The sequence below is a fragment of the Stigmatopora argus genome, chromosome 21 (assembly GCF_051989625.1).
Source record: "Stigmatopora argus isolate UIUO_Sarg chromosome 21, RoL_Sarg_1.0, whole genome shotgun sequence".
Classification (NCBI taxonomy): Eukaryota; Metazoa; Chordata; class Actinopteri; order Syngnathiformes; family Syngnathidae; genus Stigmatopora; species Stigmatopora argus.
The window spans coordinates 873,361-890,961 of record NC_135407.1 but is presented as its reverse complement, the minus strand read 5'-3'; the positions used below and the strand labels follow the sequence as shown (position 1 = coordinate 890,961).

Genomic DNA, 17,601 nt, shown 5'->3' with positions numbered 1-17,601 from the left:
TTCCCCTTACAAACCCCCCAAAAACCTTACAAACACCGTACGACTCGTCGTACGGTGTTTGTAAGGTTTTCTGGGGGGTTTGTAAGGGGAATCATAATCATTTATAAGGGCAGTTATCGGCAGAGGTTGACAGGTATGCTATTGTAAGGACATTTGAGTGCATCATTTTCGGAATATTTTGAAGGGAATACAAAAGCAAACAACCCTCGATAGGTTGCATGTGAAAGTCAGGGTGGAGGCGGGGCCAATAGAGCCAACCCGGGAGAAGAAAGGTATCAAAATTAGAATTAATTTTAGTGTTAGGTTCGATTCAACTTATTTTTGAGTGTGTCTGCATCGTAATCCAAGTTCGTTTAAATTTGTTTATGTTATGTTACGAGCGCGTTGCCATGCAAAAATTATCTCTCTCTCTCTCCCCTCCGCGAAATCCGTCTAATTTTAGTACTATTAAACGCATTTTATTACTATTAAACCACTAGTTATTTCTTACTTTGTTGATAGATGGCGAATTAGAACAAATAAAAATGTTTTTTCCAATCCAATATGCTGTTTTTGGTGTTTTTTTTAGAGGGTTGGAACGAATTAATTTGTTTTGAGTTCATTTCTATGGGAAACGTTCCTTTGAGTTACGAGAAAATGGACATACGAGCTCAGTCCCGGAACGCATTAAGCTCGTATCTCGAGGCACCACTGTACATGAATTCCATGTCATAAAGTTGATTTAAAAAACAATAACACTGACTGAGATGTGTCCTAAAACATCTCGAATCCACTGTAGTTTCTTCTATGTTATTCTAATTTGGATGCCAAAAATAACTAGGGTCAATAGGTCAAATAATGATCAATTTTCCCCTTGAACGACATTTTTAGTTGGAATTTTTGACTCAAATTAAAAGGGCCATCAGTAGTTCTGTCAGCCTTGTAGAATTAAAAAATATACCCCCCCAAAAATACGAAAAGTCAACTCGAAGTGATGCCCAAGCCACTTCATCTGCCTATTTTTGACGATTTTTCATGATTGGCAGGTACGAGATTAGATTTGGTGACTTTGGCTCATTAACTTTAACTTTCAGCTTTTTTGTGAAACCCGTTGATTTAAAAAAAGTCATTTTTTCACCCAACTAATGCAAAAGTGTAGCAATCGGGAGCTCATCCATCCCAAGTTAACTCTTTCCTTCCTTCTTGGAATTGTAACGTCTTCATTTTCCGAAACTTCTGCGCCGACAAGGAAGGAAATATAAAACCCCTGATTTCAGAGCATCGACGTCAAGATCCACTTAGTTGCACATCTGGTTCTTCAGGGTCGTGGAATGCGGCTTACTATCTCGTTATTCGGCTTTGGGATGACTCCGTCACCCTCTGGCCTACGTTTTGATTGGCGGGTATGCATCTCATACTTTTAGCAGTCTCATTTTCGCTTGATTCAATTCCGGGCAGATCCAATCCGGCTTTGTCGTCTGGCTGGCGCGCAGGTGAACCTCTTGGGAGGAAGGAGGCGGGGCTAAGGTGCTCCATAAAAGCCGTAGGCATCTCAATAACGCCACAAATTGGTCCGCCGCAACCGGGGGAATCTGACGCTTGGACAAAAATGTGGACGCGGTGAGTCCAACGCATCACGTCGCGAGGGTTCATCGCTTGACTTTAGTTTAGTCGCGCACCAAAAAAAAGCTTTGCGGAATTGTTGTCTAACTACCAATATTTATTTTCCCCACTCGAGGGCGACTCGACCAGTTGTTAGTGGGAAAGAAGAAGCTTTTTACAAATAATTGAAAATTCTAAAACGCGTTTGAACTTCTGTAAAACTAAAAAAAAAAAGGACAACGTACCGTATTTTCCGAACTATTAGCTGCTCTTTTTCATAATTTAGCTTGGCCTGCGACAAATACTCAATTGTGACTTATATATGTTTTTATTTCTCTCACCGTAGTTGTTATTTAGACTATAGTCATCTGAAAAAACGTTATTTTCATAGATTCCTACTTAACCAGTTGTTCTCCATTTTACTATTGTTCCTTTCACCTATGTTTGTTTTTGGTTTCTGATAAAACAAAAAAAAATGCCCACCCAAAAATGTAACTTATATATATTACTATTAATTATTTACTCTTCATGGTGTATACTTATAGTGCAAAAAATACTTGCGTGCACTTTGAGTCCATTTGGCAAACAAATACTGTATTATGTGGGTTACCGGTTTCTTCCTTTTGTGTTTACGTGTATAAAATGTTGCGTCTGTTAGCGTGTTACAACATTTTTTGTGTGTGTGTGGGTGTTACACTTACATTCTTTAACATCTGGGTGCGCGCGTACACACTCCCGCGTGTTTTAATGTTGTTGATTCTATGCGTTTTAGGCGTTTATCCCTGTTGGCTCTCATTGGTCTGGTCACAGTTGCGGTGGCTGCTCCACTTCCTGGTGAGAAAGATTTAACATTATTAGCCTTAAACGGCATATTCGATGTAATTGAAGACCCTCGTAACAACTTTGCTAAAATGTCAAGTGTTCAGTTGAAACATTGTTAGCTGCGGATCATTTTGAGAGAATTCCAAATGTAAAAGAATCACTTTTGTGTTTTTGTTGTAGAAAGAAGTGTGGCTCTGCTCGCGCATCTGGATGGTAATTTTGTTTTAGCTCTAAGAACACAGAAATGTAATTTCCACAATAAAATCTTCAATTTGCTGGGTTTTTTTGTAGGAAAAATATCAATGCAAGCGGTGACATCACTAGCGGGTAAACAAGGACACACTTTTAAAAACATGCAAAGAAACGCAACGTAGCAAGCTAATAAATCAACAAATATTTCTCCCTCAGTTCCTGCCGAGTCTCCCGACACATCCCAACCCCCAGGTGAACCGTCGCCGTGACGTTCTTTGCGTTCTCCGGCGCTCACCGTAACGTTCGTGTCCGCAGGTGTCGACGACTCCCGAGAAAGATCGCCAGGTAGTCAGCGAATCGATCGGTCGCTCGCCGTCTAACCGCATCCTTGGCCTGAGTCGGCCTTTATTTTTTTTGTGTCGTCAGCGCCAGCAAACAATGAGGAACCGGACAAAGTGGAAGGAGAAGGTTGGATTCTTCAAAAACCGTAGAGTACCGACTGGTTTGTTTGGCGTGACTTGTCAAAGTGTCCCTCCCGTTCACGTCCTCAGGTGCTTCCGACTCAGCGGATTCAGGTAGCGGTCAGTTGTGGAAAAATCCAGGCTTGAATACATTTTAGATCACGTGAAGAACGGTTGGGCAACTTTCGGTTTGAAAGAAATCGAGACATTTTTCACTTCCCGCATGTGAGTTTGTCTGCAGTGGGTACGACGACAATGATAACCCACCGTATCTCTGCAGACGGCGCACCGGAAGACCCCGACGACTCTCTCAAAGAAAGTCAAGGTACTTTTGACCTCCAAGACAGAAAATCCACCAGCAGACAGCGGAGAAATGTTTCGATTTCCCTCACGTGTAGAGTCTCCAGATTTGCCAGATTCCATAAAATCAACAGAATCAACGGAGTCGGCGGAAACAGCGGAGTCTGTGGAATCGCCCGATTCCGGCGAATCCTTGGCGCCCGCAGAATCGGCAGAGTCTGCAGAATCGCCCGATTCCGGCGAATCATTGGCGCCCGCAGAATCGTCAGAGTCTACTGAATCGTCAGAGTCTGTAGAATCGCCCGATTCCGGCGAATCATTGGTGCCCGCAGAATCGTCAGAGTCTGTAGAATCGCCCGATTCCGGCGAATCATTAGCGCCCGCAGAATCGGCAGAGTCTGCAGAATTGCCTGATTCTAACAATGTAGAGTCGCCAGATTCTACGGAGACGCCGGAGTCCGTGGAGTCGGCAGATTCTATCGATCCGTTGGCCAATGTGGAATCAGTAGAGTCTGTGGAATCGGCAGATTCTAGCGAATCGTTAGCAACTGTCGAGGCAGCAGAGTCTATTGAAACACCAGACATCGGGGTATTGCTGGAAGCAGCGATAACGCAAGAGTTTATTGATCCCGCCGATATTGCGGAGTCCTCGGAATTGCCTGCTTCCGTGGAATTGCCTCAATCTCCGGAACCGGCTAACGGTCAGCAGTCATTGGCTAGCAAATGAATAGCCCGAATGCCGCCGAGACAAGATTGCGTTACTTCTGTCATCAGAGTCCAGTTCAGAGGCGACGGACGGCAACGAGAAACCGAGCAGCGATCCCGACTCCGACGCCGTCTTTGACTTACCCCCGGGAGGCCAGCTGGGGCCCGAGGTCCTCGACGAAGAGGATTTACGGGAAGGGGAGCAGATCCCCGAGGCGGATTTCTTCGACGGACCCGACTTGATGAAAGGGGCCGAGATCACAGAGGTCGACGAAAAGTCCGTCGAGGACGATAAAGGACCGGACGCAAGTGTCGGCGTGGAGGCCGTCGAGCTCGGCGGAGATGCCTTCACGGGCGACGTGATGGTGGAGGAGCAAAACGTTCCGGATCCTGAAGAGAGCGCTCAAATCTTTGACTCCACTGAAGGTGACTGACCAATCAGACAAGTGAAGTTTCAACTCAAACTAATTGTCAGAATTTTTGTTCACAGCTCCTGTCGCCCAGCAATCGGACTCCATCACCTCCAACCCTCGGGTAATCTTCACATTTGACTTGGCGTAGAGCTTCAGGCTCCGACTTACTCGGATCGACCTGCACGTCTTAGAGCGCACAATCTGACGAGTGTCTTTGATATTTTGCAGAAGTGAGCGTGAGACCGCTTCGATACATTTGCCGTTGGATCGCTGCTTTCTCCGAGTCTTTGTCCAGCGCCAGTCGCTTCGTTCCCGTCTGTTGGATTCACCTGTACATAGTACGTTCGTGGTGTAGCGCTCCTAGTCGATGGCATCCAGCAATATTGGCTGTGTACTAATAAAGTCTTAACGGTCACGTCTCATTTTTCTTTTGTTCGCCGGGGAAATCCGCCGAAAGGAAAACCTTGCCAAGGAAACCCAATAATCGGTCTGCCGATCACAGATCTGAATTGAGATAATCTCAAGTATTCTGCAGGCACAAAGTGTACTTTTGTACAATGGATTTGAAACAGTCTTCAGATCCCCCCGTTTTTGACATCCAATCTTGATCTGGGAAACCTCAAAACCTTCTCTTACCCAAATACTGTTTTCCCGACCCTGATCCCATTCTCGGTCGGCGTCTGTCTCCTTTCCCGAAATGGAGCCGGATGGAACAACGGCTCCTATTGTGACATTTTTGGCGACCCGGCCAAGTCTCATTGAGGATCTGAAGTAAATTGCAGGTGCTGGACTGTGGTGGATTCGGGTTGCAAGGCGGTAGGTTGGGGCGGGGTGGGGGCCGGCCACACTCTAGTGATTTGCGCGGGAAAGGAACCCAGATGAATCAGATGAGGTTTCTCCCCAAAGAGGCCGGTGGTCTTGACGTGATTGAAAGAAAGACACACCGCCATTTTTCCCAGCATCCCCGGCTTCAATGCGCCGCTGTCCAAGTGTACTCAGGCCAAACGCCGATCCCAAAGATTGCTCACGTTGTTCCCCCGCGGCATCTTTACGTGTGTCACTGGGAAAATGCTGAAGATTAATTTAAATTCATGTTCAAAGGTGCTTTAAAACAATTTAAATGTTGGCCACCAAACGACTCCCAATAATAATTCCACTATAACCTCAAGGGGTACTTTACAAAATCCAATAGATTGGATTTCACTGAGTCGCAATCCCTAGTCCTCATTTCATTTCATTTTCCCTAGTGCTTATCCTCACAAGGGTCGCAGGGGGTGCTGGGGCCTATCCCAGCCACCTATGTTTACAAGGCACAAGAAGTCAGACAACCAATGACACTTATAGCTAGGCGCAATTTAGCGTGTTTAACCAGCCTACCATACATGTTTTTAGGATGTGGGAGAAAACCAGAGAACCCGAAGAAAACCAACGCACCATGCAAACTCCACACAGGAAGGTCCGAATCTGGGATTTCAATATTTTCAGATGATACATTTTTACACTAGTTTTGTGTTACTTTGTTAATAGATGGCGAATTAGAAGAAATAAAACATTTTTTCCAATCCAAAATCCTGTTTTGGGTGTTTTTTCAGAGGGCTGGAACGAATTAATTTGTTTTCCATTCATTTCAATGGAAAACGTCCGCTGGAGTTACGAGAATCTCGTCATACGAGCTCAGTTCCGGAACGGCTTAAGCTCGTATCTCGAGGTACCACTGTATTCAAGTCTCGATCATTTATATTTGAATACACTGACAAAATGCTGTCATTGAATTAAAGTGTAAAAACTTGTGATCGTGGGACTTTTATACCCGCGCACCCACACGGCGGCGTAACCCCGCCCCCTGCGTATAAATACCGAAACGGACCTTTTGTTCAGACAAGCATCATGTCGCCTCGGTGAGTAGACTCCGGCCCAAATAACGGCAATGATCGGTTCACGTGCACTTGGTAACTAACTGGCGGGTGTGTCGTGAGTTACGATGGACGCAGTTGACGGAAATGCTAACTATCTACCGCGTGACGATTGATATGGATCGGGCTCGTGCGACGGGCCGGCGACCGCACGCAAACGTATGAAATGATGGACTCACGTTCCGCAGAAACTTGATCCTGATGTCCTTGCTGACCGTCCTGGTAACGGCGGCACGGACGGCTCCGGTGGAGGGTGAGCTTGAGGAAGAGTCCATTTGACGTGACCGTCTGGATCTGAGACTCCCCCCTTTTTGTAGAAGCCGAGGAGGGAGACCTCACCGAGGAGGCGGAGAACGACCTGTCGGAGGAGAACGAAGGTAAGCCGCAAGGGTGACTTTTGGGAAAAAAACCAGGCAGTGTCCGCTCGCTCCTCACTTGACCGGAACGGAAACAAACTCGACTTCTGATTTGAGCTCGATCCTCTAAGACAGGGGTAGGGAACCTATGGCTCGGGAGCCATATGTGGCTCTTTTGATAGGTGCATATGACTCTCCACTAAACTGTGAGGTAAAATAATGGGAACCCCTGTTGAGAGAGCTCAGTCCTGAATACATCAATAGGAGCGTTGCGTTGATCATTGTGGCGCCGACATTACCTTTAGTGCGGCTTTAAACATTTGTTTTTCCATTACATTCTTCTGCATGCATACTCCCATTGATTAGCATTGATTAGCTACAGCGCGACAACGTTGTCAAAAGATCTCAGACAACGTACAAACGAGCGCGTGTTGACGCCAAAGCCCCAAACCGGTATGTTGTTTTCCTTTCAGATGACGACGAGTCTGCCAAGAAAGCGGGTGAGACGGGGTCCGCCGCGTAACCTTTCCACTTTACAGAAAGTCAAATTCCAAAGTCACTCTTATTTTGGAGAGACGGAAATCCCGCAAGAAATTCAGGCGAAAGACGGGAATGAAAGTCAAGCATTGTCCACTTTTTAATTAAGAGGAGGAAACATGAGCGCGGTTGACCCACCCTCATCTCTTCTCCTCTCCAGCAGGACCCCCGGGCGCCCACCAGAGCACGGCGGGCTCAACAGGTAAGTCCGCTGGCCGCCCGCCCCTCCCCCGACAGTATTTCCGGTGGGAAAAGTTGGGCCGTTCCACTCCGCCACAGTTGAGTGGACGCTAGCAGAGCACAATTTCATGTTCTGACCCAGTGTTCAGTATCCGTATCAGCACACAATGCAACTATTTTGGGAGTATCAGACGGTATCGGATTTTGTCGCAGGATCGGATCCCATCCAGTGGTCCACGTGTTTTTGGTACATCATACTTTTAAATCCAACCACAAGGCAAAAAAAGAGTCCCACTACTTCTTTTTAGAAACGAATAATAGTAACAAGCAATCGTGTAATATAGTGGTACCTCGACATACGATCGTAATCCGTTCCGAGACTGAGATCGTAAGTTGAGCTTTTCGTAACTCGAGCGGACGTTTCCCATCGAAATGAATTGAAAACAAATTAATTCCTTCCAACCCTCTGAAAAAACACCCAAAACAGGATATTGGATTGGAAAAAAAAAATCGCTAGCATGTCTTTGATATCCTTATTAGCCAGGCGGTGCCCCTCTTCCACCTCCTCCTCGCTACCGAGTTCCCGCAACAAATGTTCACTCTCCTGGAGCTCGATTAAATCCTGTGTCATGATTTCTCCGTGGTGCCCGGCGATTCGTATCGTATGAAGGGGTGCTTGTATGTAGAGGTACCACTGTAATTGTTTTTTTGCCTTACCCAACAGGTGGCGGACCGGATGCCCCGTCTGCTCACGACGTCAGCGGTGAGTTAAGACCTAGAAAAAAAAGAAGGAATCATATATTTAGTACTAGACTGGTCTCCGGTTAAAAGGTTTCGTAAATTAATAAATCAATCTTTTGGCTGTCGGATGTAAAAAAAAAAAAGTTGCACGGGTTGGGTGTTTTTATTTGACTGATGAGAACCACGACTGTTCAGGTGACCGGGGCGCCGCAGGACCGTCCAGAGGAACGGCGGACACTTCGGCAGGTAAACCAAGTTAGTCCTCGCTAAGCATTTATGGAATGACAACCGCTTATTTTTTTCATTTGTTTGTGTGCAGATTATGACTCTCATTCAAACGGTGAACATAATCGACGAGGAGGGGGTGGAGCAACCCCCCTGGATTTTAACGAGCGTTACGCTTCAGCAGAAGAACAGAAGCAGATGAACGGGAGGGGCGGAGCCCAGGGAACGGCGGGACGAGGAGAAGCGACCGGGGTGAGTCACGCCTTGTTTTTACCAGGCGGGCATATGTCATTGGAGGGCGGAGCTTCTCAGGTAGAATATACAGGTGAGTCCGCACAAGGTGACGGTGTAGGCGGGGTGTTACGTGACTGACAGCTCCCTGTTCGCAAGGAACCGAAGAGACGCTGGAGCATCGCTTCCCGTTACAACTAGGTAAGACCATTTCTGCGACCCACCAGCCGTTATTTGCCACCCGGTGGTCTGACAAAATACCCTCCCAGCTGTTTTTTATGCATACAGGTAGAACTTAGAAAAAAATCCTAAACGGTGCTTTGAAATTGAGTGTAGGGTGAAAAATGAAAATAACTACACTAATGTAATTTTACGTGAATAAATAAATTTGGTACTTAAATCTGTCTGTTTTTACAATGTCATAGCTATTTCAACCAAAAGAATCTAAGACGTTTATGACACATCTATGCATTTTTTCCAGTAATTTTGATATTGAGGTATTTATGCTAGCTAGACTGAATGACGTCGTGGTTATACGGCATTTAAAAAACATAGAAAATCTATGGCTAGAAAGCTGGTAGAGTGAAAAAGTCTACAATATAAATTCGTTATGAAGACTTTGTAACATTTCTGTATGGATTTTTGTCCAAAATATAGTCTGCTACTTTAAAAACACGTGCAGTAGAACTTAGTAGTAATATTAAACGAAGGCAGAATATGGTCGTCAAAAGCTGAAAACGCACAATAATGAAAAGTATGACAATAAAACCCGCGTCAAAATATTTTTTTATGGTAGAATGAGACAAAAAAACCCGAAAATGTTAGGTACTCACTCCTTAAAGCCCTGTTCTTGTACGGCACAAACTTTTGTCTTTCGGTGCGACTAGCAAAAACGCACGGCGAGCAGTTATGACGTAGGCGTGTCGCACAAAAGCAAAACTATTGCTCGTAGGTGCCCTCTTGTGGTAGAAGCACCGCATTTCTCAAACAGCAACAAATACTGTATTCTACATTAACTGAGGCCACTTTTGTATTTTAACACTCATTTCTCTCTACGAATACGATTTGTTTTGATATGCAGGTGAAGAAAGTTTGACGGAGCCCGACGTCCTTGGTCATGTGGATGAAGAAGCCGCTTCTGAGCTGCCGCCTACCTCCGCCGCCCCAGAAATCGACAGCCAGGATTCATGTACTCATAACTGCAAGTTCAAAAAAAATATTACAACAACGTTATTGTCCTAATAATCGCGTGTCCATTTTCCTTCAGCACCTTCCTCGTTGCCGTTATCCCAACAAGCAGGTAATGAAATACTAACATTGCAATTTAACATATTACTATACATAAATTGTGTAAATTCAATGTTTATACAGAAAATAATTACAGTACAAATGAAACAAATGATTATATATTCGTAAGCATGTTATTTTGCCTCATTCAAATCATGCAAAAACTGTATCTCATCTTAATATCTGAACATTCAAATATGTAAACTAAAGTGCAAACTCATATAGCGTGACTAGACCCCGAATGTAAGACAACAAACAATTCCAGTCTTCTTTCAATGCAAAAAAACACCATCTTATATTCGGGCCAATACGGTAGTTCACTTGTATAGTAGTTTTCGTATAATTATAAGGAAACTAGGGTCATTAAAACGTGACATTTACTTTCCAATTTAATGAGCAAAATCATATTTGTTTTATTTTCAGGCAGAGACTGGTCTCAAGAAAATGGTAGCGTTTTTTAAAAATTGGAATAAAAGATAAGCAATGCTGATCCCATTTTGGACAGGAAACGGCCGACAAACGCAGTTTGTGGACAAAAATGGAGGTGGACATTTTGATTCTTTTGGCCTTCAAAACAAACAAAAGCCACAGCACCGTTTTCTAATCTTTTCCTCTGGTCGCAGTGACAGCCGGACGGCCTTCTTTGGACGCCGGCGATCTCCCGGCGACCGTTCCCGGGACCGAGAGGAACGGTTTGACGGCGACCCCCGCGGATCTTTCCACTTTGGCCCCGGAGACGACCCATCAGGACGTCTTCGCCACGGGTGAGCGTCCGTCTATCCGCACAAGGGTCGTGGGGGGTGCTGGAGCCTATCCCAGCCGACTATAGGTAGGGGACACCCTGAATTGATGGCCAGCCAATCACAGACCACACTGAAACGAACAACTATTCACACTAAAACTTCCACCTAAGGGCAATTTCGTGTTCAACAAGCCTACTATGCATGTTTATGGCGGTGTGGAAGGAAACCAGAGTACCCATAGAAAACCCACACAAGGCAGCAAAGACTGGGATCGAACCCACGAGGCAGACGCACTAAACACTCCACCACTGGTCCGCCGATACCACTTCATTTCAATCAAAAATTCCAAATAGTACTGACGTCACAGGGGCGGAATGACCTATTTAAACCAAATGCTAAATTATAGTGATTTTTAATTGTTTCAAGCTACGTTTCAATTGTATTTGATTTTTTTTTTTAAATCAAACATGTCGGAGCTGTAACCGCCGCTTTTTTGCGTTGACTTAACTTGCAGTGTCGTCATCCGTGACGCTCGGACAGCCGGCGGGAGACGACATGGCGCCGTCGACGGGTAAGTAGCACGCGGCAATCGCCAGTGGCGCTTTTAATCGCGGTCCCCTTTCGCCGCAGCTACGCTAACGTGGCACGCCAAGGCCGTCACCGCGGCCACGGACTCACGTAAGTCGCCGTACCCGGGTTCCAATGCCATCTTCCCATCCACAAAGCACACCGGTTTGCATGTGTGTGTGTGTAAGTTTTTTCAGAAGCAACCGGAACATCCCTGAACTCAAGTGAGTTTGAATTATTACTTCCTGTTACTTGATTCTACCGTCTGTGATTTGTAGACTTGGTTTTGGTACGGCGACTGCGCAAAAGTTTTTTTTTGTAGCATTTCATTTTGACTACTCAAAAAAAACCCAGATTAGCATTCACTCGCGGGCACGATTCTGACGTCACGCGTCTTGTGGTTTTAGGCGGCGGGCCGGCGTCCCGAGAGCCCCCCGAGGCCGGTGAGTATCATGACATCCATTTTGTGGCCATTGGGGGCGTCCCGGTGATGATGATGTTTGTGGTCGGTGCGCTGCCGGCCTTACCTGTCCTCTGCAGGCGGGTTCACTGAAGAGTACGGGACACGGGGTCAAGGTCCTGAAGGTCAGGACGCTCACTCGTCCGTCCATCCGTCCGTCCTTTCTCCTGGTCTGCCAGCGCGATGACGGCGTCACGTTTTTCCCCCCGACAGCTGCAGAGTATGGCGACGCCGACGACACCTGCTGACTCGCCGCGCCGGCCCGGAGTGCGCTTCGCCCGCGGCCGATTCCGATGCGCCGAGCGATGAGCGCGCTTCTTCGGTCGCCTCTAGGCCCCGCCCACCGGCTGGCCTTTCTGGTCGGAAATACTGAAGATGGACGCCGGTTCTTTATTTGTATAATCCATGTCTGCTCGACTTAATTAAAAACGTTTTGGTATCTTTTATAGAGCAATTTCACAAGTCGGGTCCAAATACAAATTCTTCTTATTAATCTTCCCGTGAAAGAGGCTGAATTTGTGGATTTTTTTTCTTCCAAAGTATTTAGCTGCTAAGGCGCTAGCGAGCATGCGACAAGTCACATGACATGACGCAGGAAGTGCGCACAAACATGTTTAATGTGGCGTAACGTAGAGCTTGTTGACAACCTGCGCCGGTTGCTAACAATAAATATAAGATAAATGTTTCCAAAAATATTCTCTTCTCAGTAAAGATGAAAAATTGCACCAAAAAAAAAAAACAATTTAAAAGGGGCGGCGGCTGGTCTGCATAGTTGCAATTACGACCTCTGACCTTGAGGATCGTCACGGTAACAGTAGCCCTCAATCATAGGTCGGAGTTCAAGTCGTTACCAAGGTCAAGGGTGGGGAAAAGCTCCGCCTCCGGCTCCAAAAGCGACGGCAAATCGGGCCCGCCCCCTTCGGAATGATGGGCGGGTGCGTACTGCACAAGCTGCTTGTCTGGACCAATCACACAGCACCACCAAAATAAAAAATGCTTATCGCTCTCTTCTAAATATTTCATTCGGGGCGCTCTTACCGGCGTCGTGGCTTTCCTCGGCTCCTTTGGGGAAGTTGTCGCTAAGAAGCTAGAGAAAAAAACAACAACAGAGCGACATCATCATCCATCTTCAGGACGTCAAGTAATAAGGAATGAAATGACGACAAGAGACCGCCTCGGTTTTACTCACCGTGTCCAAAGCGCTGACGTCAAAGTCACCCAGAGGAAGCGTCGGGTTGAAGAGCTAAACACACCGAGTGTTGAACTAATTTACTACCGTATTTACTCGCATATAAGCCGCTTTTGTCGGACAAAAAAATGATGACTGAATCGAGGGTACGGCTTATATGCGCATAAAAACTCGACATGCACAAAACTACAAGTTGACAACTCCATAATGTTATGACGCCATAACATTATGACGCCATAACGTTATGACGCCATGACGTTACGACGCCATAACGTTACGACGCCATGACGTTATGATGCCATAACGTTATGACGTTATGACGTCATGACACCATGACGTTATGACGTCATGACGACATAACGTTACGACGCCTTGACGTCATGACGTCACGACGCAAGACAATGTGGCCGATACGGTCATTTATTTCAAAATCGAGACAAGATAAACAGATAAAAAACGCTAAACAAAATGTATTTTGACATCTATGAAAGCGGCTCATATCGAGTAAATACGGTAGCTGTTTCCTACAAATTCAGCCATCTATGCGGCATAAAAATTCAAGGCGACTTTGTATAGAACGAGAAAAAACATGGCTCTGTCAGGACGCACTTTCCCAATAAATGACCGTGGAACGCCGCAAAGTGACAATTTTAAAAACAAATAAACAAACAAAAACAAGCACGTACCTCCATAAGGGGTGATGTGTCAAAAGTGAAGGTTTGGTTGCTCAGGATGTTCTGCAGGTTCTCCAGATTGTTATCAATTGTTTCAATGTGATCAGACAGTTCGGACCTGAAAAGCACAATTCGCTTAGTAAGTGTTTTATTAGATTAGATTAGATTAGATAACTTTATTCATCCCGTATTCGGGATTTTTTTTTTAACGCTTTCATGATTCCACCACATTATGTCCACTTACTTGTCGATACACGCCAGCGTCTGACAGGTCGGCGCCATATCGGCGGGGAGGCGTGGCCTGGCCGCTGAAGGAGAGGAGGAGGAGGAGGAGGACAGGGTTCTTGGTTTGAAGCCACGGCGACGAGCCCCACCGACTCACCTGTTATCGCGACGGCCTCGGCGGTGTCTTCGTCCTGCAGGATGGAGTTGATGAAGGTGGTGGGCGAAAGGGGCGTGTCTACGGACGGAAGCGGCTCGGGCGTCGACGGCGGCTCCTCCTCCTTGACGCCGCTCGCTTTCCTTCAAAGGGGAGAAAGAGGGGACGATTCGGCTTGGACGGTGGCGCTTGCCGATGAAAGAAAAGCTTTCCTTTGCGAATCAATCGAAATGTGGAGATTGTAAATGTCCGTTTGAATAAAGTTTGAATTTGTCATCGTGTAGCCTAATGATGCCTTATGACCTCATCTAGTTGCCAGAAAAGTTGTTGCAAATGGAATAGCTCAAATATGTCAAGTGTTCCAGAAAATGCATTTTGTTCATTGAGTTTAGTTTGTCTTCTTCTTCTTTTTAATCATTGGTGCTACATTCTTGGTTTAAACAAAAACGGATACATTTTTATTCAAATATATAGACGAGTAATTAATTTCTAACAGTCAACAAGCAGCACTTTCAAAAAAAAACATTAACATGATTTTGCCTGAGATTTTGTTTCATACTCAGAATCTTTATTTAACGAAATGTGTTTTACGTATTGAAAAAATATTACTCATTAATTTTAGCTTCTTTTTTACTGAAAACATGCCCGAAAAACTCGACAGGTTCATTATTTATTACTAATATTAAATTGTGAAAAGAAAAAAAGTGCTCTACTAACCAAATAATTGATTACTCATTGAAATAAGGTAAATTAGCGTTAGCATCGCTCCAAAAACGGCGCACTTCTTCTAGTTATTTTCGTCTAATAGTGTAATCAGCAGCTGTCAAATGGGTTTGCTTCCCGCTTACCCCGCCTCCATCCAATCGCCAAAAGCCTCTTCGGCGGAGCTCAGCTCCGTCACGTCGGAGATGACCGGTCCGGAAGATTCCGCCGGGAGGAGGGACGGCGCGGCCTGCACGGAGAAGGGCCGAGCGTACTTGGGCAGGGAGTGGGCGGAGCCGGCGTCATTGAGCATCAGGGGGCTGCGGGCGGGCATAAAAGACAAAGTCAGACCACGGCGGGGGCGACACAGAAGGTACGGCGGACGTAGACTCGCAGTTTTCTCTTGACTCCCATGATCCGGTTGGACTGGACCAGCGACACCAGGAACTGGATCAACTGCAGGGGGACAAACTCGGTCGGGCATGATCTTCCAAAGAACGCCGACGTGGTGACGCAAACGGGAGTGTTTTCACCTTGTTGACCATTTTCTGCTGTTGAGCGTGTTTTTGTCTCAGATATACCACCTGTCTCCACAAAGCCTCGTTCTCGCTGAAAACAACACAAAAAGATGCTTTTTGAGTTCCTTTACGATTAAAACAAAACAAAACATCATACCGTATTTTCACGACTATAAGGCGCACATAAAAGTCTTCCATTTTCTCCAACTAATAGACAGGGCGCCTTATAATCCAGTGCGCTTTATATATGGACCAATACTAAAATTGTTATCCCGATAAAATAAAATAAATCAGTGGATAGGGTACACCATCCTCTACAGCTCTCACAACTACGGCAAGCAGCCCCCGACTGACTCTACTATTTTCCCCGTAGAAAAAGTACTGCGCAGTGACTGCTGGGATATGTAGTTCTTTTGTCAATACACCCAATGGATTGTGGCCTGTATACATCGACATCAACACAGCTTTACGATGCATGCAAAGCAGCGTTGGAAAAGTTACGCTAGCTACTTGCTAGCTACTATTTGCGAATGGATTGTGGCCTGTATACATCGACATCAACACAGCTTTACAAAGCATGGAAAGCAGCGTTGGAATAGTTACGCTAGCTACTAGCTAGCTACTATTTGCGAATGGATTGTGGCCGCCTGAACGAACGTATAAAACTCAGAGTTTTCGATGACTTATTTGGACAATTGTTCAATTCGGACACAGAAAATGAGGACTGTGATGGATTTGTGGGTGATGATGACGTGAGTAAGTTGTAAAATGGCTACATAAAGTACAACCGAACTCAGTATTGCTTCCGTTGCCTTTTTAAAAACGTGTTTTTAGCGTGTGGGTGTAGCGTGTATGTTTAAGCTGGTGTATGTTTTGCCATGCCTGGCTGCGTCTATAAAAACGGTGCGTCCTTTGTGTGTGTAAAATACTGAAATAGCACTCGTTATTGACACTGCGGCTAAAAATACGATGCGCCGTATAGTCGTGAAAATACGGTACTTTTTCATGGCGTTGATTTTGGAGTCCATGTTCTCCTGTTTCCCCTTCATGGCCTGCACGTCGTCGAGAAGCTTGCCGACCCCCTGCGAGGAGATCTGGCCTTCGTCCTGACGCGCCGAAGACACCTAAAAGAGGAACGGGTGTTACCCGGCTGGCGTTGACGGGGCGCGTACCCGCATACACACGTTGGTGACTTTGCGCTTGATGTTCTCCAGCATGCGCTCCTGGCCTCGGACAAAGAAGGGGTGTTGGAACTCGGTGTCGTCTTTCTCGGGTTTCAGCAAGCCGCCCTGCTCCATATGGACCACCTTACGGAAGCCGTCTAGGAGGGGGGACAAGCCGAGGGATTCAGAGGCGACGAAGCGCGGACTTGGGGCGCCGTGGTCGCTACTTACACATGTTGAGCTGTCGGATGAAGCTGGCCATGTTGTTGTGCTTGAAAAATTTGGGGAGGACCTCTTTGGAGAAACGCCCCTGATCGTAGACATGGAAACTGTTTCCGCTCTGACGGATCAACAAAACAAGGGAAAAAAATCAGGTTTAGAAAAGGGCCAAAGAATGTAAACATGGAGTTAGTGAGCTAATGGAAAATGGCACTCGTCAATTGAAAGTGACATTATTTCTAACGTTTTCGGACTAAAGCTGAGCACGAAACAGCTTTGCAATATAGAAGTATATAGCCCCCGTAGTTAGCGGCTAATCTGTTCCAGTGTGACTCGGCCTCGAGTGGGCGAAATTCGAACTGCGAATAAATTGTCGCTCGTACCGGGCTCCAGCAGATGAGCGCGTCCGTGTCGGGGTCTTCCACCAAAGTCCACAGCTTGGTTAGGAAGGCCGGGACGTTGCTGGCCGCCAGCAGCGAGCCTTCCAGCGAACTTCTCTGATATGCCATCCGTCCAAGAAACGGCGCACCACCGCCAAAATGTTCCTGGCTTTTCGCCGTCTCCCAAAAAGTTTTAATACGAAGCCCCCCACCGAGTGCACCCGAAAAAAAACCTTAAAGAGTGGTCGGGCAAATGTGGTGGAAAATTCCGAACAAGCAAATGCGCAGCAACTAAATCGTCGCGTGTTGATGACATCACTTTCCAATGTACTTCTCTTCCGCCACAGACTTCCAAGCATATAATACAAATTTTGACAATCAAATTCACATATACGGGAATGAAAACCAGTAGTAAACATATAATAAATATAAAATGTCAACCCATGTCGCAGTTTGCAATTCTAGAACAGATTTATGCTTTTCACAAAATCATTATACACAATTTTATACTACTATTATGTTCATAAATACCTCGATGTTTTTATTTTTAACAGATTTATGCTTTTCACAAAAGCTAAGCAAAAAGCCGAGTTATCTATTCCTTCATTATACACAATTTATATTATGTTCATAAATACCTCGATGTTTTTATTTTGGGAAAAA

The 17,601-nt window shown here is 45.8% G+C and overlaps 3 protein-coding genes across 3 annotated transcripts; 2 read left to right on the top strand and 1 right to left on the bottom strand.

Moving 5' to 3' along the window:
• Positions 1-1,364: 1,364 nt before the first annotated feature.
• Positions 1,365-4,889, top strand: LOC144067399 (uncharacterized). Its single transcript, XM_077591147.1, has 14 exons — positions 1,365-1,382; positions 1,438-1,599; positions 2,354-2,415; positions 2,584-2,616; positions 2,695-2,730; positions 2,812-2,847; positions 2,911-2,940; positions 3,022-3,063; positions 3,147-3,170; positions 3,337-3,381; positions 3,455-4,057; positions 4,131-4,487; positions 4,552-4,595; positions 4,703-4,889. The coding sequence occupies exons 2-14, from the start codon at positions 1,589-1,591 to the stop codon at positions 4,706-4,708; spliced, it is 1,329 nt and encodes a 442-aa protein (XP_077447273.1). The 5' UTR covers positions 1,365-1,382; positions 1,438-1,588; the 3' UTR covers positions 4,709-4,889.
• A 1,472-nt stretch (positions 4,890-6,361) lies between these two features.
• On the top strand, positions 6,362-12,557 carry LOC144067474 (uncharacterized). The gene is made up of 19 exons (XM_077591284.1): positions 6,362-6,372; positions 6,576-6,640; positions 6,705-6,764; positions 7,217-7,243; positions 7,444-7,482; positions 8,185-8,223; positions 8,397-8,447; positions 8,521-8,751; positions 8,802-8,858; positions 9,739-9,846; positions 9,925-9,957; positions 10,368-10,391; positions 10,450-10,488; positions 10,568-10,708; positions 11,202-11,258; positions 11,318-11,365; positions 11,443-11,478; positions 11,662-11,697; positions 11,772-12,557. The coding sequence occupies exons 1-19, from the start codon at positions 6,362-6,364 to the stop codon at positions 11,960-11,962; spliced, it is 1,293 nt and encodes a 430-aa protein (XP_077447410.1). The 3' UTR covers positions 11,963-12,557.
• hsf1 (heat shock transcription factor 1) lies at positions 12,314-17,348 on the bottom strand. The gene is made up of 13 exons (XM_077591146.1): positions 16,942-17,348; positions 16,571-16,679; positions 16,361-16,497; positions 16,176-16,300; positions 15,192-15,267; positions 15,053-15,114; positions 14,805-14,978; positions 13,960-14,099; positions 13,822-13,885; positions 13,590-13,695; positions 12,904-12,957; positions 12,753-12,801; positions 12,314-12,673 (listed from the first exon to the last, which is right to left on the bottom strand). The coding sequence occupies exons 1-13, from the start codon at positions 17,065-17,067 to the stop codon at positions 12,540-12,542; spliced, it is 1,356 nt and encodes a 451-aa protein (XP_077447272.1). The 5' UTR covers positions 17,068-17,348; the 3' UTR covers positions 12,314-12,539.
• Between the last annotated feature and the right edge of the window lie 253 nt (positions 17,349-17,601).